This window comes from Pagrus major, chromosome 19 (assembly GCF_040436345.1).
Source record: "Pagrus major chromosome 19, Pma_NU_1.0".
Lineage (NCBI taxonomy): Eukaryota > Metazoa > Chordata > Actinopteri > Spariformes > Sparidae > Pagrus > Pagrus major.
Genome location: NC_133233.1, coordinates 22,861,425 through 22,879,889, shown reverse-complemented (window position 1 = coordinate 22,879,889; position 18,465 = coordinate 22,861,425). Strand labels below are relative to the sequence as shown.

The 18,465-nt window shown below is 40.8% G+C and overlaps 2 protein-coding genes across 3 annotated transcripts; both read left to right on the top strand.

The window, feature by feature from the left end:
• Positions 1 to 265: 265 nt before the first annotated feature.
• On the top strand, positions 266 to 8,521 carry LOC141014495 (ATP-dependent zinc metalloprotease YME1L1-like). Of its 2 annotated transcripts, none has more exons than XM_073488312.1 (18): positions 266 to 485; positions 1,120 to 1,239; positions 2,100 to 2,268; positions 2,424 to 2,525; positions 2,647 to 2,756; positions 3,187 to 3,337; positions 3,461 to 3,568; positions 4,026 to 4,199; positions 4,354 to 4,506; positions 4,594 to 4,726; positions 4,826 to 4,888; positions 5,578 to 5,690; positions 5,916 to 6,071; positions 6,215 to 6,366; positions 6,461 to 6,587; positions 6,808 to 6,881; positions 7,350 to 7,436; positions 7,532 to 8,521. In XM_073488312.1, exons 1-18 carry the CDS (start codon positions 450 to 452, stop codon positions 7,682 to 7,684), a joined length of 2,181 nt encoding a protein of 726 aa, XP_073344413.1. In that variant the 5' UTR covers positions 266 to 449; the 3' UTR covers positions 7,685 to 8,521. The 2 variants fall into 2 exon arrangements, with proteins under 2 accessions (XP_073344413.1, XP_073344414.1); XM_073488313.1 differs by having other exon boundaries at positions 270 to 485; positions 3,461 to 3,544.
• A 1,351-nt stretch (positions 8,522 to 9,872) lies between these two features.
• pks1 (polyketide synthase 1) lies at positions 9,873 to 17,092 on the top strand. The gene is made up of 6 exons (XM_073488076.1): positions 9,873 to 9,930; positions 10,014 to 10,167; positions 10,241 to 10,401; positions 10,495 to 10,698; positions 11,328 to 11,509; positions 11,597 to 17,092. The coding sequence occupies exons 1-6, from the start codon at positions 9,873 to 9,875 to the stop codon at positions 17,090 to 17,092; spliced, it is 6,255 nt and encodes a 2,084-aa protein (XP_073344177.1).
• The last annotated feature ends 1,373 nt before the right edge of the window (positions 17,093 to 18,465 follow it).

Sequence of the window (18,465 nt, the reverse complement as noted above, 5' to 3'; positions counted from 1 at the left end):
AACGACTTTCACATTTTCGATATTGTTATTTTTTGTCAGGCGGTCAGGAACAGACATGGAAGTCAATATAGAAATTGTGTAAGAACAGACGAGCTTATTTTTCCTGTAAGCCACACAATGGGAAAATGAAAATAAAACATATGTTCTCATATATTTTTAGGCATTTTCAATTCATTTTTTTAAACAAATTTGCGGGTTGAGTGCCACAAGCGATGTAATGATGCAAGCAGCAACCGGTAATGATTCCCCTTTGACGTCACTTTGTAGTCCATTTGACCTCGGATGCCGGAGAATCCATTTGGCGTAAAGCTAAGCTGCTGAAAGTTGTGTAACAAGGAAAACAAAAAGGACACGGCTCCCGGGAGGACTCGTCCATTTAAGTTGCACAGAGGGTACCTCCTCATATATTAACCCTCCTAATCCTGATTTTGCTTTATCATCCGGCAAAAATGTTTTCTCTGTCAACGTCGTTTCAGCCACAGCAGGTAAGCCGCCTGGATAGCAGCTCTTTAATTAAGCTAGCTGGTGTGTGCCCTTTTGACAATTTAGCAACATGTGTCCTTCAGCAATAATGTCAGAAAGGATGTAAGGGGGGGTTATATCAACAACAGGCTCTGTTTATCGTTGTTTATGTCCCGTCTTCTCTCACGGTCAATGACAACTTTAGCTCGGCTAATGCTAGCAGTAACAAGTCAACGGTGCATATCTCCATAATCAGCCCACGCTTACGTCACGTTGTCTTCGTAAGCTATATGAGAGCAGACGAGCTGTGTACGTGCGGTTTGGGTCATCGTGGCTGTGTCACCTGCTATGTGTGGGAACAAAGATGTTTAAAGTAAAATTAAGTGTGCTAAACGAAATCTCCAAAGGGTCGAGGTTACATAACTCCCATACATCTGACGTATGTGACCCACACAGCTCTGTGTGTGTTTGTGTGGAGTCAGCTTGAATAACACTGACATAACAGTCCTGTCTGGAAGATACTAACCTGAAGGAGTGTTTTTTTAAAACAGTAACTTATGTCAGCGTTTAGTACACATAACACATATAAGATTATACATGTCTTTCCATGTTTTGGTAGACTGTTTTTCACCTTTCTCTTGTTTGTGTATCTGACAGATGATACTGCCTCTCAGCCAGCTCATCAACGCCCTCCACTCTCTGAAGAACTCAGCCACAGCTTCAGTCCAGACCCTGCACAGAGACTTCGCTCCAGAGCACAGTTCATATCTCAAAGAGGTGAGAAGGACATCATGGACGGCTTCGTGGCTTTATTCCAGGAGGGCGCATCATCAATGACATTGTTTTTTTTAAGATTTAGTGGGTGATATTGGACAGGACATTAGAAACATGGATTAGTTACTTTGGACAGCCTGTGGTAAACAGCAGATCTGTAGCCAGCAACATCTTGGAAACCTCTTTTCAGACACAATCAAATATATCTAAAACAAATCCCTATTTTTAAACTTAACTGAATCTTTACTAAAGTTGTTTTAAGTGTTTTCATTTCATTTCATCATTCATACCACAGGTTTTCCCATAGGAAAAAAATATCTTAAATAATAATAACGACAGTAGAATTTTTCTTAAACACACACTAAGCATTATGCCTTTAAAATTGCAAGGTTTGGTGTTTCTCAATTTTACACCAGCTAAATTATGTATTCGTAAGCCTACAAGTACCTGTCAAGTCGTCTGTCCATGTACTGTTCACACTGATTACTCACAATTAGTTAAGGATATTGGGATATTTTAGTGTTTCACTTGATTGCTTATTCTTTGACATCTGAATTTATTTTGTGTGTTGTGAATATTTTTGGTCCCCGAAAATAATGCGACACATTTCACTTGACTTTAATTGCATATCCATGCACATGCATTAACTAATTTTGTGTAGTGTATTTTGCAAATCCTGGAGCACTAAAGCAGGTCAAACTTGTTCAGTGTATCTTTCAATAAGTTAACTTCTGTATGTCTCTTCAAAAGTATGTCAAAAAAGTTTGTAAAGGCTTTAAAAAGCCACATAGAGGTCATTATTTTCACAATTATTGCCTTACAAAAGGTATAGATGACCTGATTTTACTCTCCTTCCTTCACAGCCCACTGTGAGTCTGAGGGACCTTGGCCTGTCAGATATCAGGGTGAGTCAGCTGGATGAGCTGGTCAGCAGGTTACTGCCTACATCGGGACCAGAAGAACCTCTTGCTGTTCCTTCGCCATGGAGGACGAGTCACGTTTCCGGAGACAGCTTCTTCCACAACAAGCATGGTGAGCAGCTCGGGCCGCTGAGCTGAAAGGCGACCCAGCTTTATTGTTTTCTGAGAAAACGTCTTTTTGACTTTTTTGTTACTTTAAGAAACAAATTTTACACATTTGTTGATATATGTAAAGTGAGGTTAAGTTTTGCACTTTTTGTCTGACAGGGTTCTCACACAGAAGGTTGTCGGTTTTTGGCTCTCCAATATTCCACAGACAATACCACAGTCCTCTAAAAGAAGTGTGCTCAGAGCTACAATTCCTGCCTGGTGAGAAAGTGACTTTAATAACATAACCTGCTTTGTGTAAGTTATCTGTGTGTATGAACAGCTTGGCATTCAGGGTAGTGTTTAATGTTTTCATGTTCCTTACGTGTGTGTCTCTGTTTAGTATGGGTCCAAAGTCGGGGTTTCAAGACACTCAGAACAAAGCCAAGACGAATGGAGTCTGGTTATGACGGCCCGGTGGAGTCTGAACCCTACACACCAGCCTTCATGAAGGTCAGCATGTCACTGCACAGTTCAGCAGTGTAACATTGTGTCCAATGGAAAGATTAGTGGCACCTTTTTGTGATTGTACACATGAGACTTAAACCAAAAGTAGCTAAAACTTTTAGTCCCAGGAATTTCTTTTCAAGGAACTAAAAGGTTCCTTCAGCCGGCTATTGTCTGCATTTCCATCGCAGTCTAAAGACCGGTGAAGTTTAGATTCATTATCTGCTGACGTATAGGAAAGTGACAGGTTTTTCAAATGGCATTTTTGGGAGCAACTACAACGTTGTCTGTCCATCTGTTGTGTGTTTTTTCTGTAGCTCTCATGTTGATGTGTCAAAGCACAGCAAACAAAAACAAACTGGTTATACGGTGAGCACTGAGACAAGAGTCGAATCTTGAAGCTTACCAACCAACTCTCCATCTTTTTTCATCACAGGGGTTGCTCCAGAGGGAAAAGGGACCAGAGGCGCAATCGCTGGACCACCTGCTCCAACAGAAGAATCTTCCAGACAACCAGCAGGAGGCTTTCAAGACTGGTTTCACTGAGGGCTTCATGAGGTCTCAGGCCTACACTCAGAGAACACAAGGTATGTAGTCAGCAGCTGTAGCAGGGTTTCTTCGGTTGGCAGTGTTGAGTTAAGACGCAGAGATCCTACGATTGGCACAAAGGACTTCTTATCTAACCTTTTATCCCTGCTCTGTTTTGGCAGACTCGCTGAGGAGAACCAGGGTGATCCTGTTGGTCCTCTTACTTCTTGGTATTTATGGCTTGTCAAGAACCCCGTTTCTCTCGGGTAAAGGCTCCTTTTCTGATGCTGGTTTGTTTCAGTTTTATTCTTTCCTACGCTTGCAACCCACAACCCTACATGCACAAGTTAAACAGAACAAAGCTTGTTAGTCTCTATTTTCAGCTTAAATGGCTGATATCATATATTTTTAATGTGTACTTTCAAGCTAATCCCTTAAAGTATATCAGATAAGACAGCTCCTGTGGTGTGCATGTAGAGTTAAACTGATACTTGCTACAAACTATTGTGTAGTCATGCTTAAATATTGATATCAACTATGTCTGTTTTCATGCCAGGGTGCTGGGACTTTTCAAATAGTTGGAAGTGATAATGGTAGAAAAGAAGCATATTGGATGTTATCGTATTTACATATGTGACGCAGTAAGAATAATGTAACCAGCAGTTATACTGTCTGTCATTTGAGACAATGTAAAGACGTTTATCTGCTGTTACTGTACTGAACCTCAGTTGTTTTTGGATTTCACAGTGAGGTTCCGCACCACATCTGGTCTCGACTCAGCAGTCGACCCCATCCAGATGAAGAATGTGACATTTGAGCATGTCAAAGGGGTGGAGGAGGCGAAGAATGAATTACAAGATGTTGTCGAGTTTCTCAAGAACCCCCAGAAGTTTACTGTTCTCGGTGGAAAGCTGCCTAAAGGTCTGTTTTATATTTTCTCCACATGCTCCATTTCCTCTATTTTCATTGTCCAAGCAAAAAATGCTGAATGCACAAATTTGTCAGATGGTTTTGTCTTGTGTTTTTTGATATGCTGTGATTGTATCCTTATTAGTTTCCTCTGTTATGCTCTCAGGGATCCTCCTTGTAGGTCCTCCAGGCACAGGAAAGACTCTGTTAGCGCGAGCTGTGGCCGGGGAGGCCGACGTGCCTTTCTACTACGCCTCCGGTTCAGAGTTTGATGAGATGTTTGTGGGTGTTGGTGCGAGCAGAATCAGGAACCTTTTCAGTAAGTCTGCTGAATGTAAGAACATTTGAGTAAACAGTTGAGGAACCAACCAGACGACGACAATGTCTCCTTTTTTGTGGTTTGCAGAAGAGGCAAAAGCGAATGCTCCCTGTGTGATCTTCATCGATGAGTTGGACAGCGTTGGCGGAAAGAGGATTGAGTCTCCTATGCATCCCTATTCCAGACAAACAATCAACCAGCTGCTGGCTGAAATGGACGGGTCAGTTTTCAGGATGTGACATTTTCAATACCCTGTAGTGTTCACAAAATGTTGTGAAGAACTTTTACTGCCTGTTTTTAATGTTTTGGTATTTTACAGGTTTAAACCAAATGAAGGCGTCATCGTTGTTGGTGCTACAAACTTTGCAGAGGCTTTGGATAAGTATGTTTACAATACAAACACAAATGTTTGTATTTCATTTAATTTTTTAATTCTAGCATTTCACTTGCTTATTTAAAGGGGCACTATGCAGTTTTAGAGAAGAAACTCAAACTCAGAAATCTAATATTTACAATATTAATGAAGTAATAATACAAACTCAGAAGTATTTATCATTTCCATAACTCAATATACAAGCTGTTCTCAAAAGTTTGAAGCTGGAAAGGTGTCAGGGTCCTCCAGATATAGTATGACGGTTGTCCTTTGAGTATGTAGATATAGTCAATGTTACAAAACTGTTCCGTTTTTTTTTAACTTCCCACTCTGTAACCTTTGTCCTCTGACAGATGCCTCGGCCTTCTAGCCTTGTCCTAGTTTCTGTATGACACTGTGAATTGAACCATTTCATGGGTTAGGGTTAGGGTATATTTGAAGAAAATAATACAATTATGCCACATTTTGTCAGTTTCTTATTACAAACTGAAGTTCCTCCTGAGGAAGAGCATTCATTTCAAACATTATGAAACACAACCAGCACAGAAACAAATGTACCTATCCAGGAGTTTCACTTGCCACCTGGTTCTGAAAGAAGTAAACTTATTTTTATTAATTTAATCAAACAAAAGAAAACACAAGATTTGTGTACTATGAATCTTAATTAATTCTACTTTGCTACTTTTTTTTTTTTTTAGTGCTCTGATAAGACCAGGAAGGTTTGACATGCAGGTGACGGTCCCTCGCCCGGACGTGAAGGGACGCACTGAAATTCTCAACTGGTACCTCTCCAAGATCAAAGTGGACACTGGTCAGTCTCAGAGTAAAATATTCCAAATGATTAAGGATACATTCTGAAACTAATATGCGTCCTTACCGGTCATAGTTTTTGTTAGCATTTCAGTGATCCTGCACTTACAAGCTGTTGAAACTCTTTTAAAAGCATTCAGAGCTGTGAGAATTCTTGTGTTGCCTCTCGAACACTGACAACCTTTTTATAAAGAAGGCATTTTCTTCTGTGTTTGTTCTTTTACAGCTGTGAATGCGGAGATCATCGCCCGAGGCACAGTGGGCTTCTCTGGTGCGGAGCTGGAGAACCTGGTCAACCAGGCAGCCCTGAAGGCAGCCGTGGACGAGAAAGAGATGGTCACAATGAAGGATCTGGAGTTCGCCAAGGACAAGATCCTCATGGGTGAATACACGCTGTGTTTAGATCCGCTCTGCCTCCCTCACGTCACATGAGACGGATTAGCTCGACACACTCCGGTTAGGAGACAGGAAGAATGTTACCAAGAGATAACATGAATCCTTTTATTTTATCCTTTTTTAAACCAGGCCCTGAGAGGAAGAGCGTTGAAATCGACAAGAAGAACAAGACCATCACAGCCTACCATGAGTCGGGCCATGCCATCGTTGCCTATTTCACCAAAGATGCAATGCCCATCAACAAGGCCACTATCATGCCTCGAGGCCCAACTCTTGGACATGTGAGCTGTCTACTTGTGGCTTAACATTAGTTTAACAGAAAGTGCTCAGTGTTATATAAACTAAAGCTAATCCGTCCTGTTTTCTGTCGTCTAGGTGTCCATGCTCCCAGAGAATGACCGCTGGAGTGAGACGAGAGCTCAGCTGCTGGCTCAGATGGATGTCAGTATGGGCGGTCGAGTAGCAGAGGAGCTCATCTTTGGAGATGACAACATCACCACAGGTGCGAGAATAAGACAACTTGACTTTTTAGTCTGTAAAATGTCAGAAAATGTTGAAAAATGTCGATCAGCGTTTCCAAAAGCTGAAGATGACATCCTCAAATATCTTTAGAGAGATAGTGATTAATTTCATATTTAACATGTGTGATAATTTTGACTCTATCCTTCTGTTGTTTGTAATAAGGCATTGGTTAAATCTTCTCCTGTTTTTGTGTATTTTAGGAGCTTCCAGCGACTTCGATGGAGCAACCAAAATAGCTAAAATGATGGTGACCAGGTTCGGCATGAGTGACAAGGTAAAATTTGAATTTATGTGGTTGATGAGTGAACATTTTTGTCCTTTCCATGAGCATAGAAGACAAAGTTTCTGAACAGTGCTCTCCTGGGGCTTTTACTGTGTATACATTGCTATAGGAACCTTTATTTATACTTAATACAGGAAAGTGTTTACACAAAGCCAAGTGTTAATATACTTTTGAACAGGTTATCAATACTTGACTTCTTTTTGTCATTTTACCTACTTGAACCATGTAAGGTTGTTTTTGTTACAACAAAACACTACAGTAGTTAATTTCAGACACAGATTTATTGTGAAGTTGGACTGAAAACCTGCAATCCTCTGACATCACGACAACATATAATTACACCCAAGACAATTCAGCTCTGTCTTACCCTGAACTCCTACCATAGCTTATAATGATGGAAACTAATGCTTGAGAAGGTCTTTTGTTCATTCAACTAAGGATGTAATTTGTGTGTTGCAGCTCGGCGTCATGACCTACGGTGACGTAACCAAGCAGAGCCCCGAGACACAAGCTGCCATCGAACAGGAAGTCAGGGTTTTACTCAAGGTGAGCTTTCCCACGGCACTCTCTGTGTTTATTTTAATCTATTAACACCTCTTTCATTACCTTTTCTAATTAATCAATCTTTCCCTTTTATCCAGGACTCGTACGAACGTGCTAAAAACCTCCTGAAGACCTACAGCAAGGAGCACAAAACGCTAGCTGACGCCCTGCTACAGTATGAAACTCTTGACGCCAAAGAGATCAAGATGGTGCTGGAGGGCAAATCACTGGACCACCAGATACCTCAGTAGATATTTTAGACTCTTGTATCCTGTATATATGAAGCTGTGCAATTATGCACAGGCCTTTTGGAGGCCTTTTATTTCATTTGTTTGTATCCCTCTTATTATCAATGTGAAGACGACACTGAAACGATTAAGTTTCACCCCCTTATACAAAGTTTTATTTGATACATTTACTTGCATTTCCCTGTAGAGGTTTCACAGCAGTTTTAAAGCACTTTGAGGTTTAATTGGATTTGTTCTCCACATTTTTGTCTACTACAGTTCACAAAGATGTTATATCAGTGGCCTCTTTGTCATCTGCTCTGAAGATAAATGACTTCTGTCGTAGTTTTATACATCAGAGTCATATTTGGTATCATAACAAGGTTCCAATACAAATGATTTAGACAAAGATCATGATTAATTAAGGTGAGATGATTTAATTCATGTGTCTGTGTCTCATTTTAAATCTGTACAGACGTGTGAACACCGTAGGACCTTAAATTACCTCAATCTAGAATGTACCATTTGGCTGTAGCAAGGTACAGGTGATACCGATCGCTGTTCATGCTGAACTCTTCATTTTACAGTGTTGTTTCAAAAACATGATGTCCTTCAGTTGCATCCACCATATGCTATCTATTTTGTGTATTCTTATTTATTTAAGTGCCCAAAGGTGTGTCCTCTTTTTCTGACATTAGTGATAGGCCCTCATGCCCTACTCTAAGATCACCTGTAACTGATAAACGAGGGGAAATTTGTAAATACTGTAAGCGTGTACAAGGATTTGGCTTTGTGCTTCTGTTTGTTCCTTTAGACAAAGGCCATTTTGAAGCTCAAATAAAGGTTACTCTTACCCATGAAGGTGTTGTACAGTTCTTGACTCAAATCAAACATAAGCTTGCATTAACTGACTGTTTTTGGCCACTGGGGGGCAGCGCAACAAGGTGTAGCCTGGCACTGAATACATTAATATTCCACTATGTTCACCTGCTATCTGCTAACTTTCTCAGTCTGCTGGAGCTGTACAGATACAGACACCTACTGGCTTTTTAGCTTGAAACAGTTGCCTGCCAGTCCAGTCACCTGAATATGTTATTAGTTAACATTTACACCACAGATTCATCCAAGATTGACATTTGTACCAAATGTGACATGTCACATTAACCTATGCTTATTAACCATCTTTCACATTGGGAGGTGGAGGGGAGGCTGCCAAACAACCGATATAACTAACAGATATAAAATAATCATATAAATGTTGCAGTGTAGAGTATCATGACGGATTTAATGTTTATGGTGTGAAGAGAATAATCTTTGTAGATAATGATCGAGCCAATTTCACAATTAATATACACAAATGAGGCAATTATATTTAACTACAACCAGCACAATGATTACATCCCATAAGAGGGAGCCACAACCTTTTCAAACATAAGTCTCATTATATGAAAAAAAAAAATCAAAGAAACACAACACAGTTTATATTCATATCATAAGAAACAAGCAAATACAATCTTCCCATCCCATTAGGAATCAGATGAGGGTATCCATTAAGTGTATTCCCTGTGGAGAAGCTCAATTAGACCAGCTTTAACTAATTCACTACTACACTGTACATCCATATGAGATTCTGTAGTCATCCAATTAAATGTTCTTATTTTCCAGGAAGCATACATTTGTCTTAAATTATAGAAAAATGTCTTTCCTCTTCTGTGTTCTTTATCTCTTTGAACACCTGATTAATGCAGTAATGTTCACCTTAATGATGATATGTTCAGGAAAATCCTGTCAGAGATAGTGTGGCCACAGGTTGCAGTCAAAATGAAAAGTCAGAGGACTTTGAAGTCTGCTAGTTAAAATTAGATTCTTAGTATACAGTGTGTTCTTTTGTTAGTCTGCAAAAACAAGAACAAAAGCGTATTCACTGCTCCCTTTGAATGATCTTAACTTACAGTGTATTTAGTTCCAGATGAAGCCAACTGAGATGCATAAAGACAGGGCATTGTTGTGCCCCCTTCTCCCTTTTCATTGATGCCTAGCACAATGTTTATAAAGGGTGGGATCTACAAAGGCACTAGTTCTGACAAAAGACAGCAAGCAGGCCTGAACATTACGCTTCACTATGGAGAGGCTCGAAATTTCACTTTGGCTTTTTGTATAAAATAACAATAACAAGTCTCCAAAGCAATTTCACCAGCATCTCAAAGGAACAATGGAGGATGCAGAGGATGACATAGCTGTTATTGGGATTGGATGCAATTTCCCTGGAGGTAATATGAAAGCATTTTGAATTTCAAGGAGTTTATGTTTCTTTTTCATTTGTTTTAAGGTAATTATCTTTTTTTTTTTTTAGGTGAGGGGTTGGACAATTTCTGGAGGGTTCTGTTGGAGGGGAAGAACTGTGTTGTGGATATTCCAGCAGAGAGGTTTGACACCACTTTCTGGTATGACGCTGATGATAGCAAACCAGGAAAGACACAGACAACCAAAGCAGCTCTTATAGAAGGGTAAGCAGATTAAAATGAAGTGCTATTCCTCTATTGAATTTCAATTATGACATGCTATTTTCATTTTTTGCAGGTTTAATGAATTTGATCACAAGTTTTTTGGCATTACTGAAGCCGAGGCTGATTCCATGGACCCTCAGCACAAACTTCTCCTGCAGTGTACCTACAGGGCACTAGAAGATGCAGGAGTGGCGATGGAAAGCATCAATGGAAGCAGAACTGGAGTTTACATAGGTGACCGCTATCATTCAATGACACATTTAAAACTATAAGAGATTTCATCATGCATAAATTGTGACATACTCTGCTTTTCTAATGGTGTTGCAGGTCTGATGAACAAGGATTACGAGATGCTCCAAAGTAACAGTTCCACTACAATAAGCCACTACAACTGCACTGGGACGGCAATGAGTGTGGCTGCTAATAGAGTTTCCTTCACCTTTAATCTCACCGGACCTTCTTTTGCCATCGACAGTGCCTGTTCTTCATCTCTGGTGGCTCTACATTTAGCCTGCCAGGCTATAAAGCAAGGTATTTGGTTCTATTTTCCCAACAAATTACCATAATTTTAGTTTAAAATATTAAAGAAATGAACTAATATTGTCCACAACATGTAAAGAAACAAGTGTTCAAGTGTTCGTGGAAGACATCTATGTACTGTGTTGCAGAGGTCTACTTAAGTTAGCATGCTAACCGGCTAGCCCTGGCCCATCCTGTCTCCCAATACCACTTTGTAACGCGCAAGGCAATAGTCCTCACTCACCAAAACAGCCTCATTTGTCTTTCTAAAATCCCCTCTAGTTTGGTCGAAATAAATACTCAATTCACTGAGTCAGATTTGAAAATATTCCAGCTCTACACAATGTTTTTATCCCCTCTGTCTCACCTTTTGCTCTTCCGTTGCTTCATACCTCTCTTGTCCCCGACTACCGTGTTCCTTGATCCCTGAAGGCAGCTAGTAAGGCCACTTAGCTCCACGGCTAACTGAGCTACTTGCTAACAGAAGCTAGTAGCTGCAGCCAAAGATAGCTGAGGCATAGAGAATAGTGAACAGTAGTTAACGGCAATGCTGCCTCCAATAATTTTGGAACTGCCTTCGAATTCTTACAAATTACACCTTTAAATGTTCCATCTTTTATTTAACTTTCTATTTCAACTAGGAGACTGTGAGATGGCTCTGTGTGGAGGTGTCAGCTGTATAATAGAGCCAAAAGTGTATGTTGCTCTCAGCAAGGCCAAGATGATCTCACCTGAAGGGACCAGCAAACCTTTCTCCAGCAGAGCAGATGGCTACGGTAGAGGGGAGGGCTGCGGCGTAGTTCTCCTGAAGCCTCTGAAAAACGTAAGCAAGTATTTTGTTTTTTTACGTTAATATCACGTCATTAAAAAATGATGTACAGTGTGTGACAGTGTGACTTTCTATACAAAGGCTTTAAAAGACTACAACAAAATATGGGGGATCATCAGCAAAACAGCCGTCAACCAAGATGGTCGTTCAGTCACTCCAATCACCAAACCATCCATGACACAACAAGAGGAACTCCTGCGAAGAATCTACTCAGAGTCTGACCTTGCAAATGTCCAGTACATCGAGGCACATGGGACAGGAACCCCAGTAGGAGATCCAACAGAGGCAGGAAGTATATCTAACATAATTGCTAAAGCCAAACCTCCTGGTTCAGAGACACTCCGGATCGGCTCTGTGAAGAGCAACATCGGACATACAGAATCTGCAGCTGGAGTGGCCGGACTCATTAAGGTACTCCTAATGATGAAGCATTCAACCATTGTTCCCTCAGTTTTCTACTCAGAAGACAGTGCCAGTATAGATGTAAAATCTCTGAGGATGAATATTCCGATTAAAGCTGAAAGATGGGAGACAAATGGGTCTTTAGAAAGGGTTGCTGGGATCAACAGCTTTGGGTTTGGAGGCACAAATGCACATGCGATTGTAAGAGAGTACAGACAGACCAACGTTCCCTCACAGATCCCAAAAGGCTGTCCAAAAGTCTTTGTAATATCTGCAGCCTCTGAGAAATCATTGATCCTGTCCGTCACTGACACCCACCAGAGGCTTTGCAGCGATCAAACAGTTGACTTACAGGCACTGTCGTACACTTCAGCATGTGGAAGGAGTCATGTGAGACACAAATATAGGAAGGTCTTCCCAACATCTTCCCTCTCAGATTTAGAAAGTCAGCTGACATCTACATTGAAAACCAAGTTTGAGTCAGTAAGGTCTGACATCCAGGTGGTCTTTGTGTTCTGTGGAAATGGAGTTGCCTACAAGGGTATGTGCAAGCAGCTCATGAGAGAGGTTCCTGTTTTTAGAGATAAGGTCAGAGAAGTTGAGAATCTATTCAAGAGTCATCAAAGTTTCAGCATCAGTCAGTGGCTTGCTGGTGAGAATGACAATGATGGTTTCAGCAAGCCAAATGTTGTTCAGCCTCTTCTTTTCGCGATTCAGGTTGGCATTGCTGCTCTCCTAAAGCAGTGGGGTGTCAAACCTGATGCCGTGCTTGGACACTCTGTTGGTGAAGTCGCTGCTGCTCACTGTTCTGGTCTCCTGTCTCTTGAGGATGCTGTGAAAGTGTTGCACCACCGCAGTACTCTTCAGAGCAAGGTCACAGGAGGGAAAATGCTTATCGTTGGTAATGTGGATGTGGAAAAGGTGTTGAAAATCCTTCCAGAGTTTTCTGGAAAAGTTTGTGTCGCAGCGTTCAACAGCCCCCAGTCCTGTACTCTATCAGGGGATGCAGATGCTATTAACCTCCTCCATCAGAGGCTGAGGATTGTCTTTACAGAAAAAAATCTCTTCCTCCATGAGCTAGATGTTCCAGCAGCATACCACAGCCATATGATGGACCCTATTCTAGATGACATTGAAAAAAGTATTGATCCTTTGGTTGGCAATGACAAGAACTGCAAACTTTTTTCAACTGTGACTGGAGACAGTTATTCTGATGGTGACTTTACAACAGGCAGGTACTGGGCAAGGAATATCCGAGAGGCTGTTTTATTCAAACAAACACTGCGTGCTGTGACCAAAGACAAGCAGTCAAGAAGAAATGCAGTCTTTGTGGAGATTGGACCTCGAAGGGCTCTCCAAAGAAACATACATGAAACTTTGGGCGATAACGCCATAGTTCTTTCCTCTGTCCAGCCAGGGAGAGATTACAACACAATCTTATCTACCGTGGCCAAACTATTTGAACTGGGCATCAGTGTGGACTGGCATCAGCTCTACAAGGGTTGTGAGACATTACCCACAGCTTTTCCAGTCTATCAGTTCGACAACACAAAGAAAGAGTTGAATTTTGATGCTGTTAGAAAAGCTAATGAATCATCTGCTTTTTATCCTCATACGCTCATATCCCAAATAAAGCAGGGTGACAAAGAGTACACATGCAACCTCTCATTAGACACTGCATCATATCTGTGGGAGCATAAAAACAACGGTGTTCCCATTGTGCCAGGTGCATTGTATGTCGAGCTTGCTTATGCATCAGTGATGGCAAGTTTAAGGCCAAAGAAACCTGTTTCTCTGATCCAGCTCAGTGTAAGATTTGAGAGCCTGTTTACACTCAGCTCAAACTGTAATCAGTTGAAAGTGACGCTGGATCATGCAGAGAATGACGCTTCATTTAAGATACAGTCTTCTGTCGCAACACATGCCTCTGGCACATACAGATGTACAGATGGCACACCACTGTTGGAAGAACCAACCATTTGTCTTGACTTGATTTCCCAAAGGTGCAAATCGGTTATGAGGAGAGAAGAGATTTATTCAATTCTCTCACAAGCGGGATTTGAATATGGCTCTGTCTTCAGACAGCTTGGTGATGTGCATTTTGGAGAGGAATTCAAGGAAGCTGTGGCAACCATTCAAGTTCCCGATGAACTTCTGAAACACCTTCATGACTATTTCATTCACCCTGTGATATTAGACTATTTCTTGCAAATGACTGCTGTGGTAGCTATCAGACAGCTAACAGCCAAGCAAGGATTCCCCTCAGCTCTCAGTAGTGTAGTCATATCAGGACCACTACAAGAGGAAATGGTCATGTACTTAGGAGCCACACAAGAGACTCCAGACTTCCTTGAGGTATGTGGTAGCTTTTGCACCACAGAAGGTCATGTACTAGTGGAACTGAAGGGTGTGAGGATCTCGTTTTTGGGCAACTGCTCAAATGTTCTTCTGTCTTGGTTCTTCCACAATGAAATCAATGCAATTCCTGTGAAGAGAGACTTACAGAGCTGCCAAATAAAAGCAATAGTTTTTGAAGATGAACTTGGCATTGCTAAAGGACTCAGGCCATACATACACCCAGAGTCAGTGCTTGTGGAGAGCAAAGAGCATTGGATGGCAGACCAAGTTCGAAATGTAGTGTCCCATGCACTGGACACCAATGAGGATTTAACAAATGTTCTCTTTATTTGGGGTGTTGAGGATCTAAGTCACTTGTCATCTGAGACGACACTGGACTGCTTGGTGTCCTGCTGTGAGCTTTTTCGCCAGATTGTTTTAGCCTTGAAAGAGAGCAAACGCTCTTGGACTGTCCATGTCATAACCTATAGATCGACAGAAACAATCGTGGACCATGTCAATCCTGGTTTTGTGCTGGCTGGTATGACAAGGGCTTGTGCAGCAGAGATGGTGGGTCTCTCTTTTCACCTGATTGATCTTGCTTCTGTGACAAGTGAAGACATTCAAACGTTGGTTCAGGTAATAAACACCTGCGAGCAACAAGAGGTCATGATCAGCAAAGGGAAAGCATCAACAACAAGAATAGCAAGGACCCCGATCGAGGAAGGTGGTTTAAATGACATTGATATCGACTCAGTTAATGTGAGCGACTTTGCTCTACAGACATCTGATCCATACAGAATGGCTCACTTATCTGCCATCCCCTTCAACACAAACATAAATCATGTCCAAGAGAAGTCAGTTGAGATCCAGTTAACCAACTTATGCGTGCATTCATCTGACTACTTTCCTGTCACCGCTTCACATTTGAACTTTGGCAACACAATGTATTGGAACAAGCATACGTCGCAGAATCATAAGCTTCTCGCTTTAGATTTTAGTGGCATTGTCACCGCTGTTGGGAAAGATGTTTTTAATCTAAGAGTGGGAGATCACATTGCTTCATGTTATCCAGTCGCTGCTACTGCAAAGACTATAATACCTGAAGCAGCGTGCTACAGCACAAAGAGACTCCCATTTCTGAAAGAGACTCCATGTGTTTCCTACCTTATACTAGCATGGGAGATCCTGCAGAGAGTGCTGTCTAAGGTGAAACAACAGCAGAGAAAGCTGCTCATTATCTCCTCCAGCTTAGCCTCTGCTCTGATGAAAGTTTTGGCTCTGACAGCAAACAGGTCAGGCTGGAACGTTTCCTCTCGGCCACATTACAGACGACAACTTTTACATTTTGATCAGAGCCTTGCAGTTGTTTTTCTGCCCCCATTTGATCACACTTGGCAGGAGTTGTATAACAGTGGAGGACATGACAGACACTTTATTTTTGTATGTAGCAATCAAATGTCATCCTCACTGCCAGCAAACATGTTTGCACTGAAGTGTGAACACATGCATGTACATAAAGTAGACATGGCTAATGTTCTCCAGAGAGCCAATCTGCAAGAAAATAACAGGAATATCTCTAATTGGCTGATGTCTTTAGGCTTCGATACAGCATCTCTACCTTTAAAAAGGGAGACTCTTCAAGTATCAAGCACAAAAGAGCCTCAGACTAACACAGATGCTGAGTCCTACTTCACAACAAAGACTGTGCAACAAGTTGTTCTGCATCACAGAGAATCTGATTGTCCAGTGTCTGATATCCCTTTGCTGACAAGGCCTGGGCAACTCTTTAAACAAAACTGTGTTTATATTGTTACTGGAGGGCTCTCGGGTTTGGGGCTTGAGACATTAAAGTTCATTGCCCATAATGGTGGAGGTTGTATTGCAACACTGTCAAGAAGTACTCCGACTGATGAAATGCAGTCTGAAATGGAGCTCCTCCAGAGAAGATATAGGGTTAAAATCATGAATGTCCAATGTGACGTTTCTGTGTCGTTGCAGGTCGTTGATGCGATCTCAAAGATTGAACACAGATTTTCTTCTTGTCCAATCAAAGGAGTGTTTCACAGTGCAGCAGTATTACATGATGCTTTAATCGAGACCCTTGATCAGTCCCTTTTTCGAAAGGTGCTGCAGCCCAAAGTGAGTGGAGCTCTAAATCTTCACTATGCAACACTTCACAAAAAACTGGATTTCTTTGTTTGCTACTCCTCCATCTCTTCATTCATTGGTAATCCCTCACAGTGTAACTATGCAGCAGCCAATTCCTTCCTCGACACATTCTGCCATTATCGGAGAAACCTTGGACTTGCTGGACAGTCCATCAACTGGGGTCCTTTGAACCTTGGTCTCTTGTTGAACAAAGACCATTTCCAAAAGTTCCTGGAGGCAAAAGGGATGATGACAATGGATGTGTGTGACATTCAAGAGGCGCTTGAAAAGTGTCTTCTGATGAACAGACCACAACAAGTCATATGCAGGTTCAACTTCAAAAATCTTCACATTCATGTACTTTCACAAAATGCGTCTCTCAGAGAGCGGCTTTCAGCTTTAGTGGAAATTGAGCTAAAAGATGATGCAAGTAATGAACTCAAGGATCAGCATTTGTCTTCCACACATGGAAGTCTGAGAACAATTGTGAGTGACATCAGCAATGTTAGTGTAGACGAGCTGCGTGATGACTCAGCTCTGTGTGCGCTGGGTATTGACTCGATGTTGGCCATGACTCTGCAGAATAAGATCTTCCAAGAGACAGGTGTGAATATACCTTTGGTTAGAATATTGGACCCCAACAGTACACTGACCACTTTGGAAACTATTGTAATGAAGAATGAATAATTCCCTGTACTGTACTACATCAAAAATGCTTTGAATAAAAGTAAGTCAAGGTTTTGTGATTGTAAACTAATTTTAGTTTTTTGTACAGGGACTGCACTTCTGTTAGGGTTAGGGTAGCAGTCAAATGTGTTATGTTCGGGTTGCTGGCGGACCCAGAGGCAGAGACAAGGAGAGGAGTTTTTGAGTAAAAGGTTTATTTTTATAAAAAAGAGGGATTTTGACGAAGACGAGGGCAGGAAGGTGAACAGGTTGAGCCAGGAGCCAGAGTAGAGTGATCTCACTAGGTTCCCAGACAGGAGCAGAAATCATAGGTGAGCAAGTGCTTGTTTATACAACCCACAATAATGTTTTATAGTTAGTAAGTATATTTTATAGCTGTGGTTACACTGACATCTTGGCACATTTCCAACTTTTTAAATACAGTGCTGTACTACTTTCAGATTTTTGATTATAATGTGTATATTTATGTTGTTAAGTTAGGTTTTCTCTGGAATATCTGTAAAATAACTGTGATTGTCAGTGTACTTTTGTTACATTTACATTTCCTGGATGTGTTGTTATTCAGCTGACATTTCTTTTGCTTAAGTCTTGTTGCAAAACAGCTTATTAAATCACAAAATGAGATAGCAATAAACAAAAGCACTGATGTTATGTTTTAAGTATTGTTTAAGTATAACTATTGTTTATGTACCCAAAGCCTGATATAGCTCATGTCTTCATGCCATCGAACACAGCTGTTATTGTCACTATTTGGACACTCAATGCTTAACATTCAAATTAAAATGTATTTCTGTCTGAAATGACTTTCAGATGGATTTTTGTAGCTGTACATATTTATTTGATTTTGTAATATTTGTAATCACTGACGCGCAGCTGCATATTTGACAGTGTAAAGAAAAAGAATAGGCCTTCAAATTGACTTCTTGTGTTGTAAATTGCAATTGTGTAATCTGCATGAAAGAAACAATTGTAAATAACTCAACCTTATCAAGAGCACAGATAAAATGGCAGATTGTTTTATTGCTCATAAAGAGGCAGAAAATAAAAGCAATAACATGTTGCTATGACAAGTGTTAGAATTCATTGGTATTACATTTTAAAACAACAGCGATGGTCATTAAAAATTGCTACATTATCAAAAAAATACAGTATTTTACAATTGCTGCAATATGCCAAATATCTGTCCATCTATAGCCAAATCATTTCTTGATTGAGAGGATATATATTGTAGTAGAAGATCATTGCTATAAACATGAACAAAATGATTACTGTATCTGTGTTTATGTTATTTGCATGTATTTCCTTGTGGTGGCAACATGCACAAAGAGAACAATGTCCTTGTCCACACAGTGTGATAAATTAGTGGTCAAACA